We start from the raw sequence: 25,337 nt of genomic DNA, 5'->3' as shown, positions 1-25,337 counted from the left end.
AAAATCTTAACACCACTGCACAGTTATGTACCGAAATATGACTATATTCTAAAACATTAGAGCGAGAGGTTTAAAAGAATACTATTTTATGTAATAAAAATACTTTATGCAGTCATCAAATATTTAAAATAAATATAAAGGATAATAAGGCTTCAAAATTATATAAATAGATTATCTACAACGTTTAAGGTATGTACAGGATCATGCTTTTAAAATAGAACAAAAGCTCCATTTTGACCTACGCTGAGCATGTCCCCCCTTAACAGACAGTAGTTTTATTACACCATTGTTATAAAATAAAGATTTTTGATACAAAATACCCGTTTTCTTTATTTATAGACAGCAGTTATTAGTTTAGGAAATTTTGATTTTATATGTCAAACAATTATTCCTCTGGCACAACAATGTAACGTTATTACTGAAATTACAATTTGAAATATCGATTAAGTTAGCTATTTATTTACTCAGCATTCAATTACATTTCCAGGTAAAGTTGGTGCATCTACAGTTGCTGTGAAAACTTTGAAGGAAAACGCAAGCGAGAAAGAACGAATTGATTTAATATCTGAGTTGCAAGTAATGAAGACTCTTCAACCTCATCCAAATGTAGTACGACTGTTGGCGTGCTGTACTGATAAGGTATATATTAAAAATACACTAATTAATTGAAGACACCTTACGAAACTTAAAGTTTCAAAGTAATACGAATATTATACATTTGGTGGGATGCCCCCCCCCCCCACCAGTGGTACACAAATTTATTTAAATTTCCGTAATGTAAATATAATAGCAATTGGCAAAAACTTGCACTGACACCTGAATATTACACCAGACAATTTTTCGGACTTGGAGGCTTCAGTGACAAGTGGCAACCTCTATGAATTTAAACCCATTACCCGACCAATATTTCCATGTAGTGGATATGTGCAAGATGTAACTGAGTAACAGTTTAGTGAGTGTTTGGCACCAGAAATATTCCCAACTCAAATGATAGGCATGTTACTTTGGATTAAAATCCGGTATATAAAGAAACGGTTTGGATTAGAGGATTCAACTTTGAATACGCTTCAAAGTGTTATATTTGATAATATATAATTGTTTTCAAAATATTCAGCAAGTACCTACGTGGTTCATTCAAATAAGAAAAAATATTTTAAAAAAACTTATGTTTTACGTAATAATTAGCAGTTATTTATTTCATAATATTTTGACATTAGGTTTTTAAGGTTTGTCTTTTGATATTTTCTAGTGAAAAATATTTAAAAGACATTATTTTATTAGTGAATAGAAAAAATGATACTTACTGTATATATGTATGTATGTTTAAAAAAATGTTTGGTTTGAGATAGGTTATTCGTTGTTTAACGTTCGAGAAATATAATACTACTAATCTGTAATGTAATTATAGTATGTGGTTACTTTTTTTTTTTGAAACGTAGGTGGCCTGATTCATTATTTATATATGGAAATGGAATTGAATTAAAATAGGCTAATATAAAATTACGAAATAGTAATACGAGTCTAGACGGGCGGATTTTTGGTTTCCCGTAACGGATATAATATAAGAGATAATTTATGTTTTGTATTTACTTAGTTTAAATTTATGTGTAAAGAATTTTCTTATTAAATTTAATATAATCTTACGTTAAAAATATTCAGTATAAAACAACTGTGTTTGTACTAAATCTCAGCCTAATGATATTTCCAATTAACTTCTCTTTTCTTTGTTTTATAATATGTATGCTTATGTTTTTATATTTACTGTCTTATAGAAAGTAAAAACATCTATAAAATAGAGAATCCAAACGTAATAAAATATAAACAAAAAGCATCCAGATTATTTAATTTACATTATTTAAAGACTTTTCCATTTTGAAATAGTATGTAACTATATCAAAAATTTCGTTAGGTTTTTCGTTATAAAAACACGTAATTTCTAAATAATAGTTAGTTTTTTTCTGTAAAATGCACAGTTGGAAATATCTAAAAAGTATGAACAACTGGCACTAATTTAAAAAGGCCGCCAATTATTTTAATTATAAGCAGAATATACTACCAAAAACTACTCAACATTACCAAAATGAGTCAACAAAACAAAAAAAAAAAACAGTTGTTGCTATTTTCAACAAAACAAAAATAATAATAAAGCGACAGCAAACAATATTCACGTTAGGTTTATCACATGTGATTAAAACCTTAGTTCGTTGGGTTTGATCTGATATATTTAATAGCAACATTTAATAGAGAATCAAGTACCTACACTATGTGGGAAAGGGTGTTATTAAGATCACATAAGCCACTGAACTTGAAAATAAAAATGGCTCTTGTATATGGCGGTACTATGCCTAAGACATGCAATCGAACTTAAACTTGTATTTACGGCGCTATCTTTGTCTTCGTTTAATTTTATACTTTCATCAGTATACATGTAACGTTGTTTAGTTAACGTTCTGCTTTGCACTATAGCACATATTTTTTAGTCTACTTCAAATATACTAAGTCATTGCTCAGTACCCACTATAAGTAGTTGAAAGTGGACAAGACAAGCAGTGTTTTTTTAAATAAGAATATCGTTTAATGGAATATATTATATATATTTTATGGAATATATATATTATTATATATAAATTATAGAATATTTGTGTTTAATTAAAATAGGTATCAATAATTAATTATTGTCAGATGATGAGAGTTTTGCACTATTTCGTATTATATCAGTTTTAGCTACCCATGTTTCTTATTTCTGCATTTTAGACTCCGCAATATATATAAATTTTGAATACCTATTATATTCGTACATCAGAAAAAAATCTCATCATTTAGAGTTTAAATTCAATTTACACCAAGTACATTATACCCTGTTACCAATGTTATATAACTGGTTATTGTACACTTAGATCATTTGTAGAGACTTCTATAATTTACAAACGTAAATTTAAAAAATATGCTTTTGATACCAAGCGTTCAAATAAAATATTACAATAAAATATTAGTTTAGTATGACAATATAATACAATAATATGATATTCAATCTCTATCATTATAATACTATGTACTAAAAATATATGTATTAAATAAATTAAAAGTATTTTTCTATATTATTGACAATAAAACTTAAAACCATAATAGATGGATGACAACGTGGTTGTCAAAGTTAAAGTATTGAAATGAAATACTCCGTTAACGTCAAAGATCGATTTTTATCACACATGGCCCGAAATACGCAAAGTATTTATAGAATTTTCTTTGTAATTTTGTATTTGGTGACGTCTAGACATAAGCATGACAATTTAGTACTCTCTAAATAATTTTGACAAACGATCGTAGTTTTGCGTATAAAAGAAGATTAAAATAGTATTATAAAATCTAAATATCTCTTATAAATTTATATAGAAGGATAAACTTATTTCAAATTTTACGCATCAAATATTTATTTTCAGTCGATATTTCAATTCACATACCTACTATGTATGAACAAATTTCGTCATAATTATCAGGTGCCCGACGACATGCGATGGGTCATGAGTTCCTTAAAAAAACTCCGTCCACCTATTCCAATCTAATATATCTTCATGTAGATGTTTTTCAATGAGTTACCTCAAGTATTTGGTATCACCTACCAGCTGGCTAATGAAATAGTACCCCGCCCTTTCTCGTTTGTTCCTTATGGATTGATCAATAATACTCAATTTGTACTGTGCATTGTCGTATTTATAGCACACATGACCTTGGAATTTTATTTTAATTAATATAACAACGCTAAGATTTTCACACAGATAGTAGAACTCAGTATTTTATATTTAAGTACCTACCTCCAATTACTGCCATTACTGACTGGCCGATAGATAGAGTATAAGGCAGGGTTGGCGAACCTTTTTGCATACGCGTGCCAACATTTCCCAAAAAAATATTTTTCGACTGTCTGACGTGCCAAAGAGTCGTGCTTTTAGGTATATATTTTCGCCGCGGGCCGCAAGTTGCACAATTTTCTCAAATGTCGTCATTATTTTTTTATATGTAGGTAAGTATAATATTCATTTGTACATCTTTTTTGAATTTTTTTATATGTTTTCGTTCACGTGCCGTGCAAATTCATCTCGCATACCATAGGTTCGCCACCCCTGGTATAGGGTTTTTCTTTTGAAAATGATCAAGGCGTATTCATTTTGCAGAGTAAGACCTTGTACAGATGGCGCGTATCTCACCGCGTTTTACGCTCAAGTACGCACGCAAGCACGCAAGCACGCTAAGTACCAAAAATTTGCTCCGCCCAAATAGCGCGTTTCATTTGGCAGTGAACAAGCTAGGTGACGTAATCCATTTTTGAATCGGCATACATAACAAACGCGAGTGCAATAAGAAACCCCGACAACTCAATTGTGATACGCGCATATTCCAGATACATGTGACCTCATTAAGCCGTCCACATATAATCCTTGCGTGTCACTTCTCGCGCGCAGTCGAGATCCAGGTTACGTCATTGAGATGTCCACATGCTCTCGCGGCGAATCGCGTTGAGATACGCGTCATTTGTACAAGCTCTTATGTTACGGCTAGGTTTACGAAGTGTATGTGATAAAGTGAATACAATATTATCAAGTATTTTGTAATACGTACTTTAATTATAATATGGTGATTGAGAATTTGTTCGTTGGCGGTATTCTCTTGTTCTTTTCTTCAACACGTGTTATTTAATGTCATAATATTATATTATATTTAATAATTAAGTGAAAATTATACAATCTTTTTATTGACTATTATAGCAATTCTATCAATGATTTACAAATCTTTTGCATAATATACTTAAACAACATTAAGCAACTTTTTGGTTGTAATATTTCCTTTCTTCTTTGTCTAAATGAGGATCGTGACCAAAATAATTTAGACATCGGCAGCCTTGTCCATGATTTTGCTTCACTCTTGGCATTAAGAAATAGGTACGCAGGTCCCACATCAGTGGAAAGTGCGTGGCTGCGTAGCACTTCACCTTAACTAAAATCAATACGGCGTATATTAAAATATTATTTTTTTCCAGGAGCCAGTTTTCGTGATCATGGAATACATAAGCCTTGGAAAACTCCAAGCGTTCCTTAGAGCATCTAGAGCTGAGCGTCATTACGGAAACGTTCATGCAGGAAGCGATACCCTCACGTCACGTGATCTCACTTCGTATGTTTACCAAGTTGCCAAAGGAATGGATTATCTTTCTTCTAAAGGGGTGAGTATTTTAAATCTCGTAAATTTTAGAATAAACAATTATTAATATACATAATAGGTATACATAAATATTAATTAACGTAAGTTGATAAAAACGGTGACGGATTTGAAATAACAACTTAGTTCATGATAGTTTAATCAGAAAAAAATCACCGCTCGGATAACGATGTGAGTAAAGTTTAAGATTATTTTTCTACATTTTCCGCATAATAATACAATTATATTTATTTCAAATTATGTAATACAGAATGTTACTTTTCTAGATATTGTGGTATCATTGAAAATAATGTACCCAGCCAGGACGTATCAGTGGCAATTAAAGCAAACGAAAATAATACTAATTAATGCACAAGTAATTAGCGATCAATGTATTATAATAGGGGTGGCGAAAGTATGTACCACGGACTATTTCAATATTGTCACTGAAAATAGACGTCTAGATAAGATTTTAATAGGAAAAAAAATTGTTGGAAAAACCAGCTAATAAGAGGATTTTTTTACAAATCAAGGTAAACGTTATATAATTATTTGTATCAGGTCTTTGAACATACATTAATTTATTAGTATACAATATAATACATTTGGTTTTTAACATTCACAATTTTATTAAATACCTTACCTACGTAAATAAGAAGAACAAGTATCTTTATATTATTATACATACTGGTGTTAAAAAGTTTCCACGTAAAGTGCACGGCTTAAAAATTGCGCTCTTTACCTTTTGTCTTTTTATGCGAGATTTTTCCTTTTGCCTGCTTAGCAAAGTTTCCCAGGCGGGTGTGGTATGGTTTGCGTATTTTGCTGATTTCATTGAAATGCGAAAAAAGCCTACATGCGTAAGTATGGATGTGGTTTTTTAACGATGATATATTTTTTATAAGTGTACTTAAAGTTTTGTTTTTAACAACTCTTTTGGATTACCGTTCTCAAAATAACAGAAACATTTTTAAACAAAAAAAATATTCAGTAGAAAGTTACTCACATATTATTGCAGGGCATTAGGGCAGTATAAATAGTAGTTAGGAGTAAAAGCGGCTATCTCCAATCGCCATTGCACATAAGGAAAAAGCAATTATATGTTTATGCCCTTGGTGAAGTCATGCCACTTTTGCTGCCAGTTGTTTGATGCCGCTCCATTTCCTCTGTGATAGTTTTTCAGCATCAAAGCGAAAGTTACCAACAAAATTCTTCTTATAATATGCCCTGGAAATCTCTAAAAATATGTACAAGAAGGAAAGAGATACTCAAGTCGGTCCAACCAGCTGATGGGCCCACCAGACCGTCAGACTTGATGCCACAAAAAGGCCAACTTTATTGTTTCAAAAAAAATGCGATGTCTTACTGAGGACATGAAGATCTCTCCGCATAGTTTTGACTGTCAGTATTGTTTTAGCTTTGTTTTTTGAATTATATATATTTATTAAGTAAAGTCATATTTTATTGGTTTTTAGTTCACCGTTCTATTCTCCCCCATGGTAAATTTTTATTAGAATGTCTCACAGTAAAATTAGTCAAAGCACACTTGAGTGCTTTATGACCTTAGTCTTAAGTATCTGCTCCTGAGACATTCACAGGCGAAATAAAACTACTGATGCTTTATTCCCACTTCATTAAGTTTGATTAAGAGTGTAATGTGGGGTAGGTTGATTTGGAGGGGTCTACTTTCGTGTTGTAACAATGTCATCTATATTTTTATATTTTTTACCAATATTCTCCAAATTTTTTCCAATATAATTCAACAACAATTTTCTTCATTTGTTTTGAGTTTCCTAACCTTTAAGGGTAGTGATTCATTATTATTATCAGTCTATAATCGATATCAATACACTGCTGGACGAATGCCTCTTCAAGCTCTTTTCATTACTTTTGACGATTTTAAGGCGATACATCAGTGAAACGGCAAATAATTTTTAACTATAGGTGCGACTAAATTTTGGACTCGCTGCCATTTGGGGAGAGAATGTCGAGCTAGGAACACGTCAATTTGTTTTGTGATGGCGACGGGGGTATTAATTCTTAAATCGTGTAAAGATTACTAGAAATGTTACCCATTTACTTTAAAAAGATAACACGTGTATGAATATATTATTATTGTTACTAATAGAACATACGTTAAAGTGCCTACCACCACCCGTCATATATGCACAGCCGTGGATATGCACGGCCACTTTCTATGACGCTTTAAATGTGTCTGAAAGAAGTGATTTTAAGTTCTCATTCCGTCCCGAGACGGAGCCGCACGGGACTGATGCTGTAACCATGCACCGTAGTGCATAAAGAAGAAAGTTAAGAAAGAAAAATTTTGTTTTTTGGACTGGCTCTGCTATCCGCTGACGTTAAGCGCTTAGTGTACCCGCATACTGAGTGTCATCAATTTCCGGTTGTACTTACCAAATGACGTCCACTATAAATATGTCCGAGGCGTAGTCTGTAATTTTGTTAATATTCGCTACCATATTTTTACTTTATAATATCTGCATCAATATTTATTTTAAATTATTTGAATATTGATATTGCATTTGGCCATCCGATTAGAAATCTTATAATTAAGATACCTACTTGTTTCTATATTTATTTATAATATCTATATTAAATGATACACAGTTTTGTCAAAACTAAAAATGTTAATAATGGTAAATAATCATAAATAATATTTTCGTTGTTTCCACAATAGTCCGTATTTAAATGTTTCTCGCTGTAACATATGTTTATTATTAGCAAAATGTTCTACAAAGCAATTACCATGCTGTATCGTAGACTATAATAATATGTTGAACAAAGGATCAATCCCAATTCAGGAGATATATTTGAAGTTGGCATTTCGAGGAATGTAATTTATTAATATATTACAAATAAAGGTACCTTTGTATAATATTGACGTACATATTTACACATTTCAATTTAAATATAATTTTGACACAAACGCATTCTCACCTAATTTGTTAATTAAATTTTAATTTTAAATTAATAAACCACCTATATGTGATTGGTGTGACCTCCTTTCGCATCATTGATTTCCTACACTAAGTATATACAACCAATTTAGTATCCATAAACCGCACATAAATAAGATCTTTGATATTTTGATTTTGGTACACATACTACTTTTATTTACTCAGAGTAAATTCACAATGCTAAACATGTGTTTAAATGAAACATAAAAGTGTGATTGAGAAAGATTTTTTTGTGATCATACGTATAGAGGAATAAAACATTTTTATTGACTTGTCAATCAAAATCACACATAACACATTACACATCATACAAGTTTATTTAGCTTCCATAAATCACAAATAAAAACTTTTCTACAGATTGAAAAAACATGAATATGAGCTTATAAGTTATTTTTTGTACCCATATATTATACAGTATAAGTAAAAAAGGCTCGGTATTTTTTCCAAAGAATATCGTTTGGGGCACTTATCTCGTGCACGGATAAGTAATACTTGACATTTGGTTAGGACATGAAAATCTTTTGTAATTCAATATTCATACATAAGAAGAGATTTTTTTGGACCTTATTTTACTGATCCTTATCTACCTACAAATAGTTTTTTTTGTCAATAATTCAAATAAACTTTTTTTAATAAACTTGAAGTTTGTATTTTATATTTGAAGACTTGAAGTAGATATTATTATAGTTGAACATGGTAAAGTGCCATTTCAGTGCGGAACGCAGGGAAAAAACATCGATAATTTTTATTTTATTCCATTTTATTATATCCTGCAAAAATTTAATATTAAAAATAATTTTCCAGATCGGAAACAGGTAAACAGTATTAAAACTATTTATTTATTATCCGATTAAAATTTAATAGAAGATTTGCAGGTTATCCGTCTCGTGCAAATTTCATTGACCATGTAAATGGTGCGCGCACAATTATATAATTATATTACTCGTACCTCACACTAATCGCTAGAATTATTTCCAATTTTTCCAGCAAAAAAAAACTTGTAGAATTCTTTAGATGTACCCAAATATAGTATTATTATATAGGTACCTAGATATTGTCAGTGAGATATTGGGTACTCTAAAATAATAAAATAAAAGAATGATAATAATATGTACAATAATACATAAACATAATAATAAAATAAAAAAGTATGTTTATATTGTATTGTGTGTTAATAGATTACTATACAACATAATATTATTATTTTACGATGCGATGATAAGGCTCACCTGTATGGTTTTCACACCTGTTTTGGCCTTGCCGTAAATCTGAGCACTATCCTAGAAAGCTGCGTACAACACAACACGAATATTACAAGTCTCACAGTGGAGTTTTTTTGAAGAAACAGAGCATACAAAAGAAAATAAATTTCAAGTTGAATTGAATAAAAATAACACCAATAATCTTTTAATTGAACTAGTGTTTACGTGGTAGAACTTCAGTATAATACTTTTGAAACAAAGTTATTTGTGCTAATTCTACTTCAAAAATATACCTTACTTTGTCTCAAAACCATAACAATATTCTACAATTCAATTTTTAAATATGGTACCCACTTCTCTTCGAACCAACCAATTTTTTTTAAATACTTATTTTTATTGAACCTTTATTTTTAATTAATCAACTATAAGCTAAATTATATTAAAAATCTGCATAATTATTTTTTATTACGAATTTTTTCATTAGTGTAAAGATAATTAATATTATTGCAAAAATAATATTATAATTATCTTAAATTTAACAAATTTTGGAATTTAATGTACTAAAGTTAATTTAGCCCCCACATTGCCTTAGTGGGTAGAATGGTCATATTTATATAAATCATCCGGAGCTGTGGGTTGTGGGTTTGATCCAACGGGAGATTAAATGAATATTTTTCACTTTAATGTATAAGGAATCAATCAGATGGGCGAATAGCAAACAACCATTAGGTTAATTTTGGTAATACAACTTATATGTACTGTGTGAAAGCCGATATGCCAAGAAGTAAATATGATATTTTGACTTTCCACTTAGGATTATGCTTTTGAAATATAGAATCATGTAATTAATGTTTGTACAGTACCTAATGTTTTTAACCAACTTACTAACTAAAGTAAATCCTTTAACTAACTCTATAATAATTTATAAACCACTACTTTTATTCAATGAATAATTCACAAGATTCGAGAATGTATCCATTTTATATATTTTTTGTAAATCTGTTTTTTTCGACCATGTCCAAAATTCTAATAGAAGCATATGGGTCTCCACAGAGTAGAGGTTTGTATTAACAGATTTTGTTTTTTATGCGAAATGGATGTCAGCCACTTACTCAACCTATTAGGTCCATACCCTGACCCACACACAAATTGAAAAACAATATAGTTATTATGCACCTACTTGCCATACTCAGGATTCGAACTTGGGACCCACGGCGTTATAGTCCAACGCTTAATTCATTCGCTGCTGACCAGATAATGACTTTTTAATTACCACCTTTAAAATGCACGTTAATTACATCAATCGGCTGCCAGGTCATTACGCGCCAGGTGTGTCTTCAGCGTCCAAAGTATTAACCCGCGTGGCCACCGTGCAATATTGACCATACATAATTTTAAAACATCTCATGCATATATTTACATACTAGAAACAAATCCATTTTAGAAAAAAAATACGACACCCGACGGAAATTAAAAATCTAACCACTAGATTTGCATTAGTGTTCTTTGCAATTAAGCTGCGGGCATCTTATTTAATTACGATAACTTTAAGTAGTGCTTCTTACGTGAAATGCTCATCAAATTACGTTATAATATTGGCTATTGATTTCTGTGTATTAAATTAATTAAAGTCGGCACAGTGCAGTGACATTTTCCCTTAACACGCACGCTCGTGTAAGAAGTATTCGAAGTCGGTCAACCCTTACGTCCCAAAAGGATTACCCACACATCCTGCGGCGAGATTTTTCCTCGGTTCCCACCACCAGCCATCTCCAACTAATCCGCAGACAAGCCAATACTCTACTTCTTCTTTGCCTTTGGTATTATACGGATAGGATATCTACTTAACGTAAAACGAGTTTCCAGCGTTTGAAGAGCACTATGCTCTAAAATCACGGTTCATTGGATATATGAAATCTGGGCGTTTTATAGGCACGACTTAGAAGTTTGCTATTTTTTCTTCGTTTTTTGAAAATAAACTCTAAAGAGTATCTTTCACAAGTACCTATATGTTATGAATAGCCAATATTTCTCAATTATTATTATATGGTTTTTAAATGTGAGTGCTCACGAAGGTCGAGCGGCTTAAGCGTCAATTTATAATATCGTGGCTCCCAGATTCGAATCCCAGGTGTGAAAAATACATAATTTTTTTTTAATTAACTAGTGGCTAACATCCATTTTTCGTAGAAAAATTTGTTAATACAACGTCCACTCCGTGAAGACTCATATGATCCTCTCGAGGATCAAACATGGTGAAGTAAGTAAGTGAGTATTTCCCTAGAAATATCTTATGAGGCGATTAGAAAACTGGCAATTAAATACAAAACCAGGAAAACTCACCATTACAAATATTTGAATGATAATTATATCACCATCATTAGCCAAGGTGGATTCGCTATTGAAAATATCAGTTTTTTTTATTTTGAAACTAATATTAATTTCAAAAATTTTGTTGTTAATGCTAATAATATTCGATACCAAAATTGTTAAATATGTAGGAAGTATTTAAAAAATATATAATAATATATCATATCGTTACTTAAACTTAATTACAAAAGATGTGATGGTGCTAGAAACGAGAAATACCTATCTTTCCTAACCACCGAGTAACAAAATTGAATGGTATGGCTTTACATGAATATGTGTATTAATTAAGGCGCTAAGTACCAAAAACATAAAAACTGACATTTTTATAGAAAAATGTTCTACATACCAACGCCAATAACTTCAACTATAGTCTAAGTGCCTCAAGCAAATCAAAAAAATACAGCAAAATAATTAAACCTGTCGACGTTGTAAGTCCGTTGGCGTGTTTTATTTATAATGGTGTAAGTAGCACTGTAGTGGTCAATGGCATTCAATATAAAATAGCTGACGATGGTGTGTTGACACTTGCGAGTTCTTAAAACCTAAAATTATAGAAGCTGCCGTGATTGCTTCACACTGTAAAACTACATTTTTCAAAAGGTCTGCTTCATGAAATTTTACTGCAATGACTCGGTATTTTGTAACTACAGGCAATACTACTTTTTGGTACTTAGAGCCTTATTTCTTACACGTATTCACATGTTAAAAAAATTTCGTGCTTAAACTTAGCTTTCAAAAACAGCAATCTCCAACTGATTTAAGGGGACGTTCTACAGAATTGGCCTTGAAAATTGAAAATATGATTTTTTAACATGTAGTCCATAATATCTGGTCTACTAGTTAATATAAAAAGGTCGTGTCAATGTTGTGTGTGTCAATAAATTTGCTCTATGACTCGATCCGACTCATGTTTCATCAGGGCTGTCGAAGACATAAATCATAAATATTTTTAATTTTAATTTTTTATTTATAATATATATTATTTAAGTTTTGTTCATCTAATGCCGGGTCCACACTGGAAACAAATTAAGTTGCTGGCAACCTCGTTAGATTTTACGATAATTATGATGATTATCGTAAAATTTATATAATGTTTGAGGCTTTCACGGTTGTTTTTTATCGTAGTATATTCTTGGGTTTTCACCGTGTCTCCTTCTTCCTTCTTTACTCGACGTTTCGGGCTCGTTGCAGAGGCCATTATCAAGAGATATGTTTTATGATGAAATGTAGTGTATGTATGTGAATGTAAACGTTGCTCTAAGAAAGTCAAAAGGAATCCGATTATCTAAGAGCAAACGTTGTTCAGAGTAATCTGTCAATCATTACGACCGGAGATACTGGCTCGAATATTAGATTTTGCTGATAGTGCCGGAAGCCATGACGTTTTTAATCGTAATCCATCATCCCTATTAATGTTTTCAGGGTTTCTGTGGATTTCAATGGCCTCCTTTACCAATCGTGCGAAATATCCTTTATTCCGACCCAATATCTTGGTCTCGAAGTCAAATTTGTGCCCTGTATCCATCGAGTGCTCGGCAATTGCCGACATCGTGTAATGTTTAAGACTTTTAACATTACACGATGTCGGCAATTGCCGAGCACTCGATGGATACAGGGCACAAATTTGACTTCGAGACCAAGATATTGGGTCGGAATAAAGGATATTTCGCACGATTGGTAAAGGAGGCCATTGAAATCCACAGAAACCCTGAAAACATTAATAGGGATGATGGATTACGATTAAAAACGTCATGGCTTCCGGCACTATCAGCAAAATCTAATATTCGAGCCAGTATCTCCGGTCGTAATGATTGACAGATTACTCTGAACAACGTTTGCTCTTAGATAATCGGATTCCTTTTGACTTTCTTAGAGCAACGTTTACATTCACATACATACACTACATTTCATCATAAAACATATCTCTTGATAATGGCCTCTGCAACGAGCCCGAAACGTCGAGTAAAGAAGGAAGAAGGAGACACGGTGAAAACCCAAGAATATACTACGATCGTAAAATTTCTTAAGCAATTATGGTAAGTATCGTAAAATTTAATTAGGTTGCCAGCAACTTGTTGCCAGTGTGGAAATGGCTTAATACCCACTGTGGTTCACGTAGTGGCATGGACCTGGGATTAACTAATTCAGGAAGTCAACACCCATGATAGAATTTTTTCCAGTTTTGGTTGCATTATATTCCAAAACTCTTCTGTAAAAATCGTTTCCGATTTTATAAATGGAAATTTCTCGGTGTACATAGTAAACAAACCTACGAATAAAAAAAGACAAAAAGAAACATACTGATTCATCGCAGTAAAATCTGGCAATCAAATTTGCCATTTTGAAAAGCGACGATTTTGCGTAAACAAATATCACGTGGTCTGTACGTGTGCGGCAAACTTCGAATATGTTTGTAATTTTGGGTATTTTATGTTTGTGTATCACGCATTGTCGGCCATATTTGCCGGCCTTTCTGATTGCCGTGATTTGTACACATCTTCCTTCCTGTATTTTTTTATTTGTAGAAACAAACAGAATTTTTTATTAGTTATATGAAGTTGGCCTTGAGTCTGTAATAAAATAATACACAATTAAAAGATTTTGAAATAGAAAAAAACACATTTCCAAGCTTTCAGCCATGCTCACTCATGAATGTCATTCGTCATTTAGATAAGTATATACACATTTTGATGTTATATTTCAAAGTGCGAATGTAATGTTTTCAAATAATTGATATGGATTAATTATACCATCGTATTATTTTCTCGAAATCATAAACATACTATAATAGTATTTAAGTATCAACCTATGTTCAATTTGAATTGGGTTATAATGATAATATACCCGTATATATATCAATAGTATGTTTGCTACAAAATCCACCCAAGTTATCAGTACGTACTTGCACAGGTTTGATTAAAAACTATGATGAAATTAACATTTTAAAAATATTATATTACATAATATTATTTTGACAGCCCTCTTTTCTGATCGGCGTATATTTTGCAGGTGTTTATAAAATAACAATATTATTCAGCGGCAGACAATATCAAAAATAATAATAATATTTCTTGAAATAACATCTCCGATGATTAGTGATTTTTGCGAAAAGGTCGATTTAAATTAACGTACTTACGACGCCGAGGTCCTTTTTATACTAAATTATATTTGAATGTCGAGCTTTTCAGCGGCCCTTTAAGGTGATCAACTGAGGTTCTCGGATGCTTGTCTCGCCCAATCGAATGCCGTCTTTCTGAAAATTTGTGTACTATTTGCAAATAGTGCGCACTTTAAAATTTAACCAAACATGTTTTGGTCATGTTATATTCTTCATAATAAATTATGTCTCAATATCTAAGTCTCATCGATGTATTATCATTTTGGTAGCAATACCTTCTTAATATTTTATACTAACAATATTTTTTCAATTAGAATTTTTTGTTAAATAATTTTACATTTATGACAAGGTGAAAGTATTCATTATCTGTTGCAGATGTTTTTTGTACTATTAACATAATATATATCAGTATTATATTACTTCTAAAATAAAATAGTATTCCTACTATAATATAAATTATATTGCGAATCGTCCTCCTTTTTATTTTGGACATCAACGTTAATAACTTCCCAAATGCACGGCACGTGTCACTGTTTTTCAAAGTCCTAGGGAAAACCATATTACACGAGTCAATACTTAGTCCGAATTCTCAGGCGTAGCTTTCCACAAGAGGGTCTACCTTTAAATATGGGAAAATCAGTATTCGCCCTGAGTTTTGATGTTAACTGATATAAATAAAAGGCAGGTCGTATACTAAAGTACGTTTCCACTCTAATGCTAAAGATATCACCACGATATTTTTAAAAGCTCATGGAACTACATAGGTACTAATATCATCGTGTATAATTATTAAACAATATTTTTAAATATTGATCAATCTTAAAAAGGTATGGTTAGTCCATTATTGGTTGAGAAATACTTTAACTAACTACTACAAAACAGTAATATAATAAATAATGTTTACCAGCAAACCATTTATAAATATATATATATATTCATACTTTTTTTCCTAGGTACTCCTAAAGAGGACAGGTTAAGATAGAGTTATCACATTGCCATGGTAGTTGGCAAAATTTTTGAGGAAAAGAATAATAATAGAATCAAGACACGGTATTTAGCAGCGTGGTCATGGGTTATTCATTTACTTGACGTAATAAAAGTCACAAAAATTATTGAGTTAAACATATTACGTCAAATTATCTATCTCTGCGGGTGAATATAACGTCAAACGGAAGTGACCCACGAAGAAAAGAATGCCCGAATGTCTGATGAAGTTTCTTCAATATTAAACAAAAAAAAAGATTGCAGAGTTAAAGATGGAGCGTCATGATGAATGGAGAACGCGTTACCAGCTAAAACCATATTTGTACTATCGCGGCATCGTGATGTCTTTAGTTGATGATAATATTTATGTAATAACAGTGTATGTTAGATAACTATATAAACGTAAAACTATATAAGTCTCAAATGAGACTTCGTATCTTAATAAAAAAATAGAACACACAAAATCTTAAATTAAAACAAAAACCATTATTAATAATTAGGTTATTTTGTATTTCTTTTACATAATGGCAACTTTTATTTTTTATGCGATGATACGACAATTTTTTCTATAAAGTGGACATATTATTTCTACATAAAATAATGTGCATATATATATATATTGACTAATTTACATTTAATACTAATTATTATTAAGTCTTTATTAAAATCTTAAAAATAACATATTACGAAGTAAGTATATTTTTTTCTACAAACCCATAATAATAGTAAATTAAGATTTATGAAAGCTTTAATACAAATAATAGTATTTTAAAAAAATATTTCAGTAAAGAATAAATAAAATAAATTACCATAGGGGTTAAAACGACGGACGTGCGGATTGATAGTTTAGTCAGAAATCAAGACACAGTAATGCTAAATAATAAGAAAGCGATGCAATGGCATATTATAAGTACAGTCAAAAAGTGCAACCGTAATAACAAGCACATTTACTTTCCAATGTCCTGCGAATTAAGAAGAAATTTCATCTGCGTACGTTCAATGTTAAATTGGTCCATCGTATTTTTGCTCCACTTGTATACCAGTCAATTCTAAGTAAAAATACATTAAATATATATAAAAAAAACACAATACGTATTAGGTACTAGGTACCTACTAATTCCACATTGTTGATTAATCACCAAGATGAGTTTCATCCGCTATAATAAGACTTGTCAACGGTAAGTTGACAATGTCGCATTGAAGCCTGAACTGGTTGTGATAATTAATAAATAAATTGAAATGAGTATCACATACTGCCTTTATTTTGATTTTAATTAACACTAAGCACTTAGTAGCCCGATTCAAGTTAACAACATCATACAATTTACAATGTGGTTACATTTGCTCATTTAATCCCGGTAAAAGCAATAGGCATAAACATGACGTAACTAATTATTTTTACCGAGTGAGCCACAGAAAAATTTTCCACTTTATTTCAACAACCAATTAAAATGGTGTATCCATATTAATTTTAATAATGACCTCTGGTCTACAAAATACGTAAAGTGAAGTTAATTTTACTGAGATCTGTTATTAATTTTTCATTAATAACTTATTCGCTACTAACTAGATAATGATTTTTTTAATTACCATATTTGAAATGCACGTCAATTCATCGATCGGCCGCCTGGTCATTATGCGCCAGGTGCGTCTTCAGCGTCCAAAGTATTAAGCCCTGATGAAACAAGGAACATGCTTTAGCGTGTTGGCTGCCGAATATCTGATTTTCTGCCTACTGAATCTCTGAATGCTGGTTTTCTAAATTCGAAAGAAAATTTATTTGTGAAAGTAACCGAATCCAAAGGATCCAAACAATTTAATTTTTATGAAAATTAAAATTTATGAACAAGTAATGGACAATATGGGTTTATGATAGCTGAAATAATGAAGTTTACAAATGAATTTTGTCGATGTGGCGAGCGAAGAACAAATCGATGCACGACTCACCACGAGTAGTCGAGAGAGCCGGATTCATTATCAACCTTATCGGATTCCATACGAATTTGTTGAAGCCGCGAATTGAGAATTTCAAAAAGCTCGGCTCCAATAATAACTATGAAAACGATATCGATGTTTTTGACTCCACTGCGAAATGAATTCAAAGATTCTATAGATAACCCGTGATCCGTTCTGAACATTCTGGATAACGAGATTCGAAAAGCCGAATGTACAGTAGTTGTTCCATTGATAGCAGTAGCCGCTTTACCAGTGGATGCACAAGCAACATAATATGAATTGTAAGCATAATTATGGTGTTGACTGAATCTCTTGTACGTCTTCATCTAAAGTTTTATTGTGAACGTTTTTCCACAACCCGCAGGCCCAGTTAAAAATATCTGAAGGGGTTCCGAATCGGCATTGTTGTGCATTCTATGAATCGCTTCCAATATCAACTCTCGTTGCTCTTTATTTGTCATTCTCATCTCTCGGTAGTCCTCTTCGGACGACCGTACATTCTCTCGTTTTCGAATACCGAAGGATCAGTCTGACATCCGCAGTAATTTTATGTCATCGTTGTTGGCCGAAAGAGACTGCAAGAAGTTGTTCGAAACTTGTTTGCTTTTCGCGTAATTGTCTTGTTGTCCTTGAACCTCATTTTGATCGTCAGTTTCGGTAAACAATTATTGTTTACAATATTCCATTGTTTTATAAATATCTATGCCGCATTCAAACTCTTTTCGTCGATTTAAAATGGCATCTTCGATGGCGTTGTAAATACTCAAGAAATGTTTCCATCTAGAATATCAATCTCCACGTTGAAGAAAAGATAGTGTTAAGTAACCATTTTTCGTTTGTATTCTGTCACATCCCCCATATCATACTGCCGCGATATGATCACTCGAGGGGCATCTCTCAGTGCATAATGACATTGTTTAGTTTTTTAGTTTTGTAATACACCAACGTTACTTCCGTCAAAGTATCGCGTGGTCGTCGCTCGTATTTGCATTTTATTTTATCCCGAATAGCAAACTTGATTATCAATTTATTTCTTCTTTAACACATTGCATATGGATTGACGACATAACAAGGCTAAAATTTCAAATAATATATTCAAATTAGGTACTCTGCGGACCACCAAAATTTTCTCACGGACCACCGGTTGGGGACCGCTGGGCTAAGTACTGAACGTAAAATAAAAAATTATCGGCGCGCGTAAGTAATCGAGGCAAGGTTTTTCTAGGTCTATTTTTCTTAACGCTTTTGCATTGGAGGCCATCAGTAAAACATGTTCCATGTTAAAATGTCATGGAAGGTAAGGTCGACAATTAATGTCTAAATTGTGAATAAAAAACGTAATACAATGGCTCTCTAAAATATGTATCTAAAGAGTTTTGCAGTTATTTCTCATGTATATATATTTTGAAAGCTTGCCTTTAACGGAAACAACGAATATTGACGAGGGAGGTCACCTATATGGTGGTTTAACTAAGTGAATGATGCTACGGGTCTCTCAATACCTTAGATTTGCAGATAACGAAATGCAGGGATAGTTGGAGAGACATAAAAATAAATTTGAGAGAAGTCACGGTCCTCATAAGTGACAGACACGAACATTAACAAAAATGATACGTTTTATTAAATTGACTACTTTGTTCTCTAAGCGTTAAACTCATTTTATTCCTTGTTCTTTAAATATTAGGCTTTTGACTTACATAACTCGAAGATTTTTTGTTTTACATGTAGATTGTAGAATATTGGACAACGGTACTCACTATCACTATAAATATCACTTATTATTAATTAATCCAAACAACGCTAGGGAATTGAATTATGATTATAAAATATCGTTATTGCTGTGTATTGTACAAAACATTACCAAGGTTTCATAATTAAACTGTAGGTAGGTATTGTACTGTATTTACTGTATTTTACGTTGAGGTTAAATATAATTTTGTTATATTTAAAGAACAACACTTACAAAAAAATGCTTTTATAAAAATAATTGCTACTTTTATAAAAACAAAAAGGTACTCTTTGTTCGTAAATTGGTTTTTTAACAAGGCAAATAAATTATTATTCACTTAAATTTGTATGTTAACATAAAGTATGTTTTTATTTTAAGATTTTTTAGAAATAATACTATATAAAGGTAAAAATACAGCAAAATTAAACTTATCTAGGTGAGTTTAATAGTTGAAGTCTAAAATTGGCTTTTAAGTTTTAAAAGTTTAGTGGCGCCCTGAATAACTAAAATACCTTACAGATAGGGTATATTGTTGTAAAACTTTGAGTGAGAAATTTACGATTATTACCTACTAAACTAACAAACTTTTTCTATCAATTAGTTTAGATAGGAAGATTGACGTGAAATTGTTTTATTTTTTTTTTTAATATAAAAGGAATTCTCGTACTACGTAGTAAGATTTTTTTATTTTTAAGTCAACTTTATTAATAACTCTGGACTTCAAAATATGTAAAGTGTCGTTTCTGAAATATTTGGACTTTTGAGTTACCTAGTAAGTTAGTTAGTTAGTAATATTGTGTTTGACGAGATTACTCTCACAACCAAACTGGCATGGAATGCATATAGGCGTCGAAATAGCATCGTCAAAAGTAACCTCCCATTGTATCTTAAGCATAAAGTGTTCAATGTGTGCTACCAACGTTCACGTATGTATGTAAAACGTGAACTCTTAAGGTAAAAGAAATCAACATGTTTGATACGTTTTTAAATTATTGCTAAATTAAAATGCCGTCTGAAGGTAATGTGAAAATAATCATAATTTTACTGCTAAAGTAAAAGTCTTATCGAAAAGGCACTTATAATTAAAGCCAACAAATTGTAATATTTATTCATAAAATTTAAACGCCGATTTTTAAAAATTGACAGGTCTACATAATATGTTAACAAAATCAAACAACAAATTCATACGTCATAATATTTAATATGTAATTTCACACCGCATGTAATGACTATATAAGCATAAGATTTTTTTTACTATAATGAATAACAGACACCATAAAATGATATGCCCAATTTTATTTTACCTAGGTATACGTATTAAAAAAAGGGTTTTATCGGCATATTGTTTTAGTTTGAAAAAATTAGAAAAAAATTGTTAAAACCAACTAGTTTTATGCATTTTTGCATACAAAAATTCATTTACTACACGTATTGAATTGTGATTTTTAAAAATAGAAATTATGAATCGTAAAAGATGAAAAAAAAAATATTACAGCAGATTTTGTTTGTCATATTTACTGAATAATATGTGGGCGTATACTGGAATATACTTCCCCTGGGACACAGAGTTTATAGATATATACATATAAAGTTTTATTATTATTTAAGCTGACATAGACAGGACAGGTGTTTTATTCTACAGCATTTTTTCAAAAAACTACATAGTAAAATAATATCTACTTAAGTTTTTTAAAGTTAGTATTTATACGTGACAGAACCGTTCGTTTTAATAAAACTAAATCTCCGTAGGAATTTGTCTTGAAACAGAAAACTTTCAACAAAAGAAAGTATCCTTTCATAAACACTGTAAATGAGACCCTTCCATTTCTATCTATTACTGGACAAAAAGACTTAAAGAAGTGGAAAAAATACTACGAATTTTTCGTACCTACTTCAAATTCGTTTCTCTAGATCGATCGCGCTATCAATTATACGGAATTGTTTCTCTTATCTCTGAGCCTATAAATACGTAATGAGATAAAAAATGTTAAAAAAAACCTTCCTATTTGAGAACGGAGGCTAACCATATAAAAGTGAAGCCGAAGAGGAGTAGGTACCTAGCTATTAATTTTCCGTATTATTTATTTGCATTCTGCATATTAGTGAAAGTGCTCGATGACAAATCAATAATTGATGTTACTATTTCGATTTTGTTTCAAAATATTAAGATAAATACGTACGATATGCCGATATACGAATTCCGGATGGCTCAATTTGAATCTCGTGTGCTAATACAAAATTCTCATCAATTATTTTTATTCATTAATAGAAATATTTAATATACAGTAATAAAAGTACCTATTCAAAAGTATTATAATGGATTTTTTAGTATCGTAAATATTTGTTATTCTTTATGCCAAGATGGCGAATTTATGTGACAATTATTAGACGTGTGAACGATTTTCAATTCGCATTGTGAATTTATTTTTTCTAGTGTAATTAAGTATCTATGTCAAAAGAAAACAAAGGCAATGGGAAAATGCATCACAAATTAACTAACTACAAACTTGGTACCAATTTTTTTATGATATTTTAGAATAATACCAATACTCTTAATATAAATAACAATAAATTAATATAATATTTTAGATGATTAATAGTTTTTTTTTAGTTTTGGTAATTAAATGCTTGCATTTTTGCAAAAGTGTTTCTAAAATAATCGAATAGCGTGTATTTTTTATACTTTTATTTATTAATTATTATAAATACTTATATTTACAAGAAACGAAAATATAATTAATATTAAATTCTACAAGTTTTTGAAAAAAAGTTTGTCGATAGCTATTTCGGTTGTAACACCATTATCAAGACTATTCAGATAGGCCGTTTGCCTTTGCTTAAATACTATACGTATAGATAGAGACAGTGAACATTTTCTTATTCTTTCAAACAATATTATGACTTTGTATACTTATTATTAATTGTAATATAATTAATACTACACGAACACGAATACGAACATGAACTACGACAAACATTTTTAAAATACCCGTAGAATTTAATAATAATTATATTTTCATTTCTTATAAAATGGAATTCTACTAAGTAAATGCTAACTCAATTAATATACTTATATGTAATTTATACAATTTATTAATAACCAGGATTGGTGTAATCCGCGTACAGGAACATGCTCAATAACTTGAGATTATAGTAATATTTATTTTGTTTAGTCACGGAAATATGTCAATTATTGTCAATTGTATTAAAATTTTGGTATATTTCGTAAGCACTAGAAATTGTAGAAATAAAGAAAAGAAACAACTTTTTTACCCTATTACCTTGCCAAGATTGGACCCACGATATTCGTATTAAAATGGAGCTAAAATTTGGTAAAAATATATTTGTATTTATCGTGCCGAGTTTGACAAAATAAACGCTTTCTTTTTTATACCAATGTTTCTAAAATTTCGCCTGGCTTAGCTTTTAAGATGGTTCAAATTGTGTAAACAATTAAAATACTTTTTTCAGTAAATTAATAAAAAATTAGCAGCCGAACGGTAGTTAATTAGAATAATAATAATAAATATAATTCATTTGTTCACCGAATTCGAACAATTTTATTATCAAAGAAAAGAAGTACTGGCAGAATTGATTTAATAAACCGTTTCTGGATTGACAGTGGCAAGTAAATCAGGCAATATAAATTTTTCCACGTACATGTACACAACTCGAGTTAAGAAACTTAATCTCACCATACTGTATACAAACTGTCATGTACCTAATGTATGTAAACATATATAATGGGTTATAGTCACATATAAATTAAGAAATACTAATTAACACTGAAGCTAAGAGTAAATTAATTCGATTAAGTCTATACTGTATTCTAGTACGTAAATATAATTTTATTATAACCATAAATTATCACATAGGGTTTAACGACACTCGTATATGGTGCACATGGGAAACATAAATCTTTCCGGTAGCAGCGCCCTAAAAATCATCACTATAAGCGATTATAAGATGTTATTTATGACAATATTATAATAAATTACTATCTATCAGTACCTTAAAATGCTACAATATTATGAAAAATATATATCATCTGGAAAAAGTCACTATCAGAAGAAACATACTTTGAGATAAAATTCTTTGAATGTATAAAGATGTGGAAAAAAATATGATTTTGACATAGTTAATCCCTCATGGCAGTTTTAGTATTGTGTAAAGTTTTAGTAACATTGTTTTGTTTAACGTATATTTTTGAAAATCTATTCAATATCATATTATCATTTTTTTTTTGTTTTTTTATTAAACACCACAACAGGCCGTGATGCTCAATAATACTGGTAAAACTCACAGGCTTGAGGAATTTACATATTAGATTATGTAAATATATTTTGATGTCACTGGGAATCAAACTCAGAACTCTGTGATGGAACACTTGCGTTGTTTTCTTGTGCACTGCACCACGAGAGCCGCCAAAAAGAAATCTGTAATGTTATGCTGATAGTGACTTCTGTTTGAACGGCGTCAATTTTTTTGATAATAATATCTTATCTTAATTATTATAAACACATAGTATTAGTAGTAGCAACAGTAGACAGCTCTATTATTGAAGTAGACATATTAAAAATTAAAAAAAAATAAATAAAGTAGGTACCCTTAATTTGAACTAAAACACAATTTGAAAAACGATAATGTAGTGTTTCACACTGCTTTTAATCTTATATTTATAATATTATATCTATAATATCATAGTTTAGAATTGTTCCGTTGGCTAGGCAGCGAATTTATTATTGTCGGCCATTTGCAATCCCTTACATAAACAAACTATTAAACGTCATAGTGGCAGTTGTTACTTTAAAAAGAAAGACAACGATAAATAATTATATAATTTAGTAATAGTAAGGTGTATAGATATAAACCAACGGCGTTCCAATAAGCGATCTTTTTTCTTGAGTGTGTAATTTAACAAGATAATTAAGAGCTAGTCGAAGAATCTAAGTTATCATAAGTTTTGTTTTTATTACGCCAAAGAAGTATAACTTCTAACGCGCGTACGTAAGTACACACACATTTTTTTTGACCATTTTAAATTAATATTTTGGAACCTCAATATTAAAAAACCAAAAATCGATGATAAACATTCGGCGAAAAGAATGACTACACCCACTACAGTCGGTGGTGGTCTAAATCAAAAGAACATTTTTTTTAGTGGAATTCGGCATAATTATTGTAGCTCTCTAAGCCAAGCGGGTAGCGGGTAGAGTAATGTTTTAGTATACTAGGTGCACATATCCAGCATGGTCGCTGTTAGTCACTTCCAATCCGCCAGTCACTGATGACACGCTCGATGGTTACCGCCACTATGCCTCCAATTTAATCAAAACTAGGAGAAACTGTACAAATATGCCGCCGTGTATTGTGAAAATATGTAAAAATAGTAATTATATGAAGAAGAAAAAGAGCCTATGGGACTAATTTACATTCTCCTCCTCGGCTCCCCTCAATATTAAATCCTGAGTGCGCCACTGATGTAACTCATATAATATACTTACTTAATGGTTTTGTTGAATTTCAGCTATTGCAAAATTATTCTTAGATAATGAAATGGGAGGGAGATATCAAACATTATGTGCTTTATTAATTCTCAATTATAATGTGTAACAAATATTTTACCTTACATTTCAATTAGCTGATATATTATAATATCTAGAAAAAGTTCAATATTAACATAACATTAGATTTTGTTGGGTCTAGTTTCGAATTATTAAGCCTAAAATAATTGAAATTCCACCTTGGTTCATTTTTTATACACAAATTTCTCATTACATAAATACATACTTATGTTTTCAAAATAA

General features: G+C 30.8%; 1 protein-coding gene across 1 annotated transcript in view; it reads left to right on the top strand.

The window, feature by feature from the left end:
* Positions 1-25,337, top strand: part of Cad96Ca (tyrosine kinase receptor Cad96Ca) — a 157,565-nt gene that overhangs the window by 119,265 nt on the left and 12,963 nt on the right. Inside the window, exons 6-7 of the mRNA XM_085949207.1 lie at positions 488-639; positions 5,036-5,218. Coding sequence (XP_085805333.1) covers positions 488-639; positions 5,036-5,218 — 335 coding nt within the window. The remainder of the gene's footprint in view (positions 1-487; positions 640-5,035; positions 5,219-25,337) is intronic.

The sequence above is a fragment of the Rhyacophila brunnea genome, unplaced genomic scaffold (genome assembly GCF_057557595.1).
Source record: "Rhyacophila brunnea isolate RB1 unplaced genomic scaffold, BYU_Rbru_1.0 scaffold_10, whole genome shotgun sequence".
Lineage (NCBI taxonomy): Eukaryota > Metazoa > Arthropoda > Insecta > Trichoptera > Rhyacophilidae > Rhyacophila > Rhyacophila brunnea.
The sequence above is the reverse complement of the archived record's forward strand: the minus strand, read 5'-3'. Positions and strand labels throughout refer to the sequence as shown.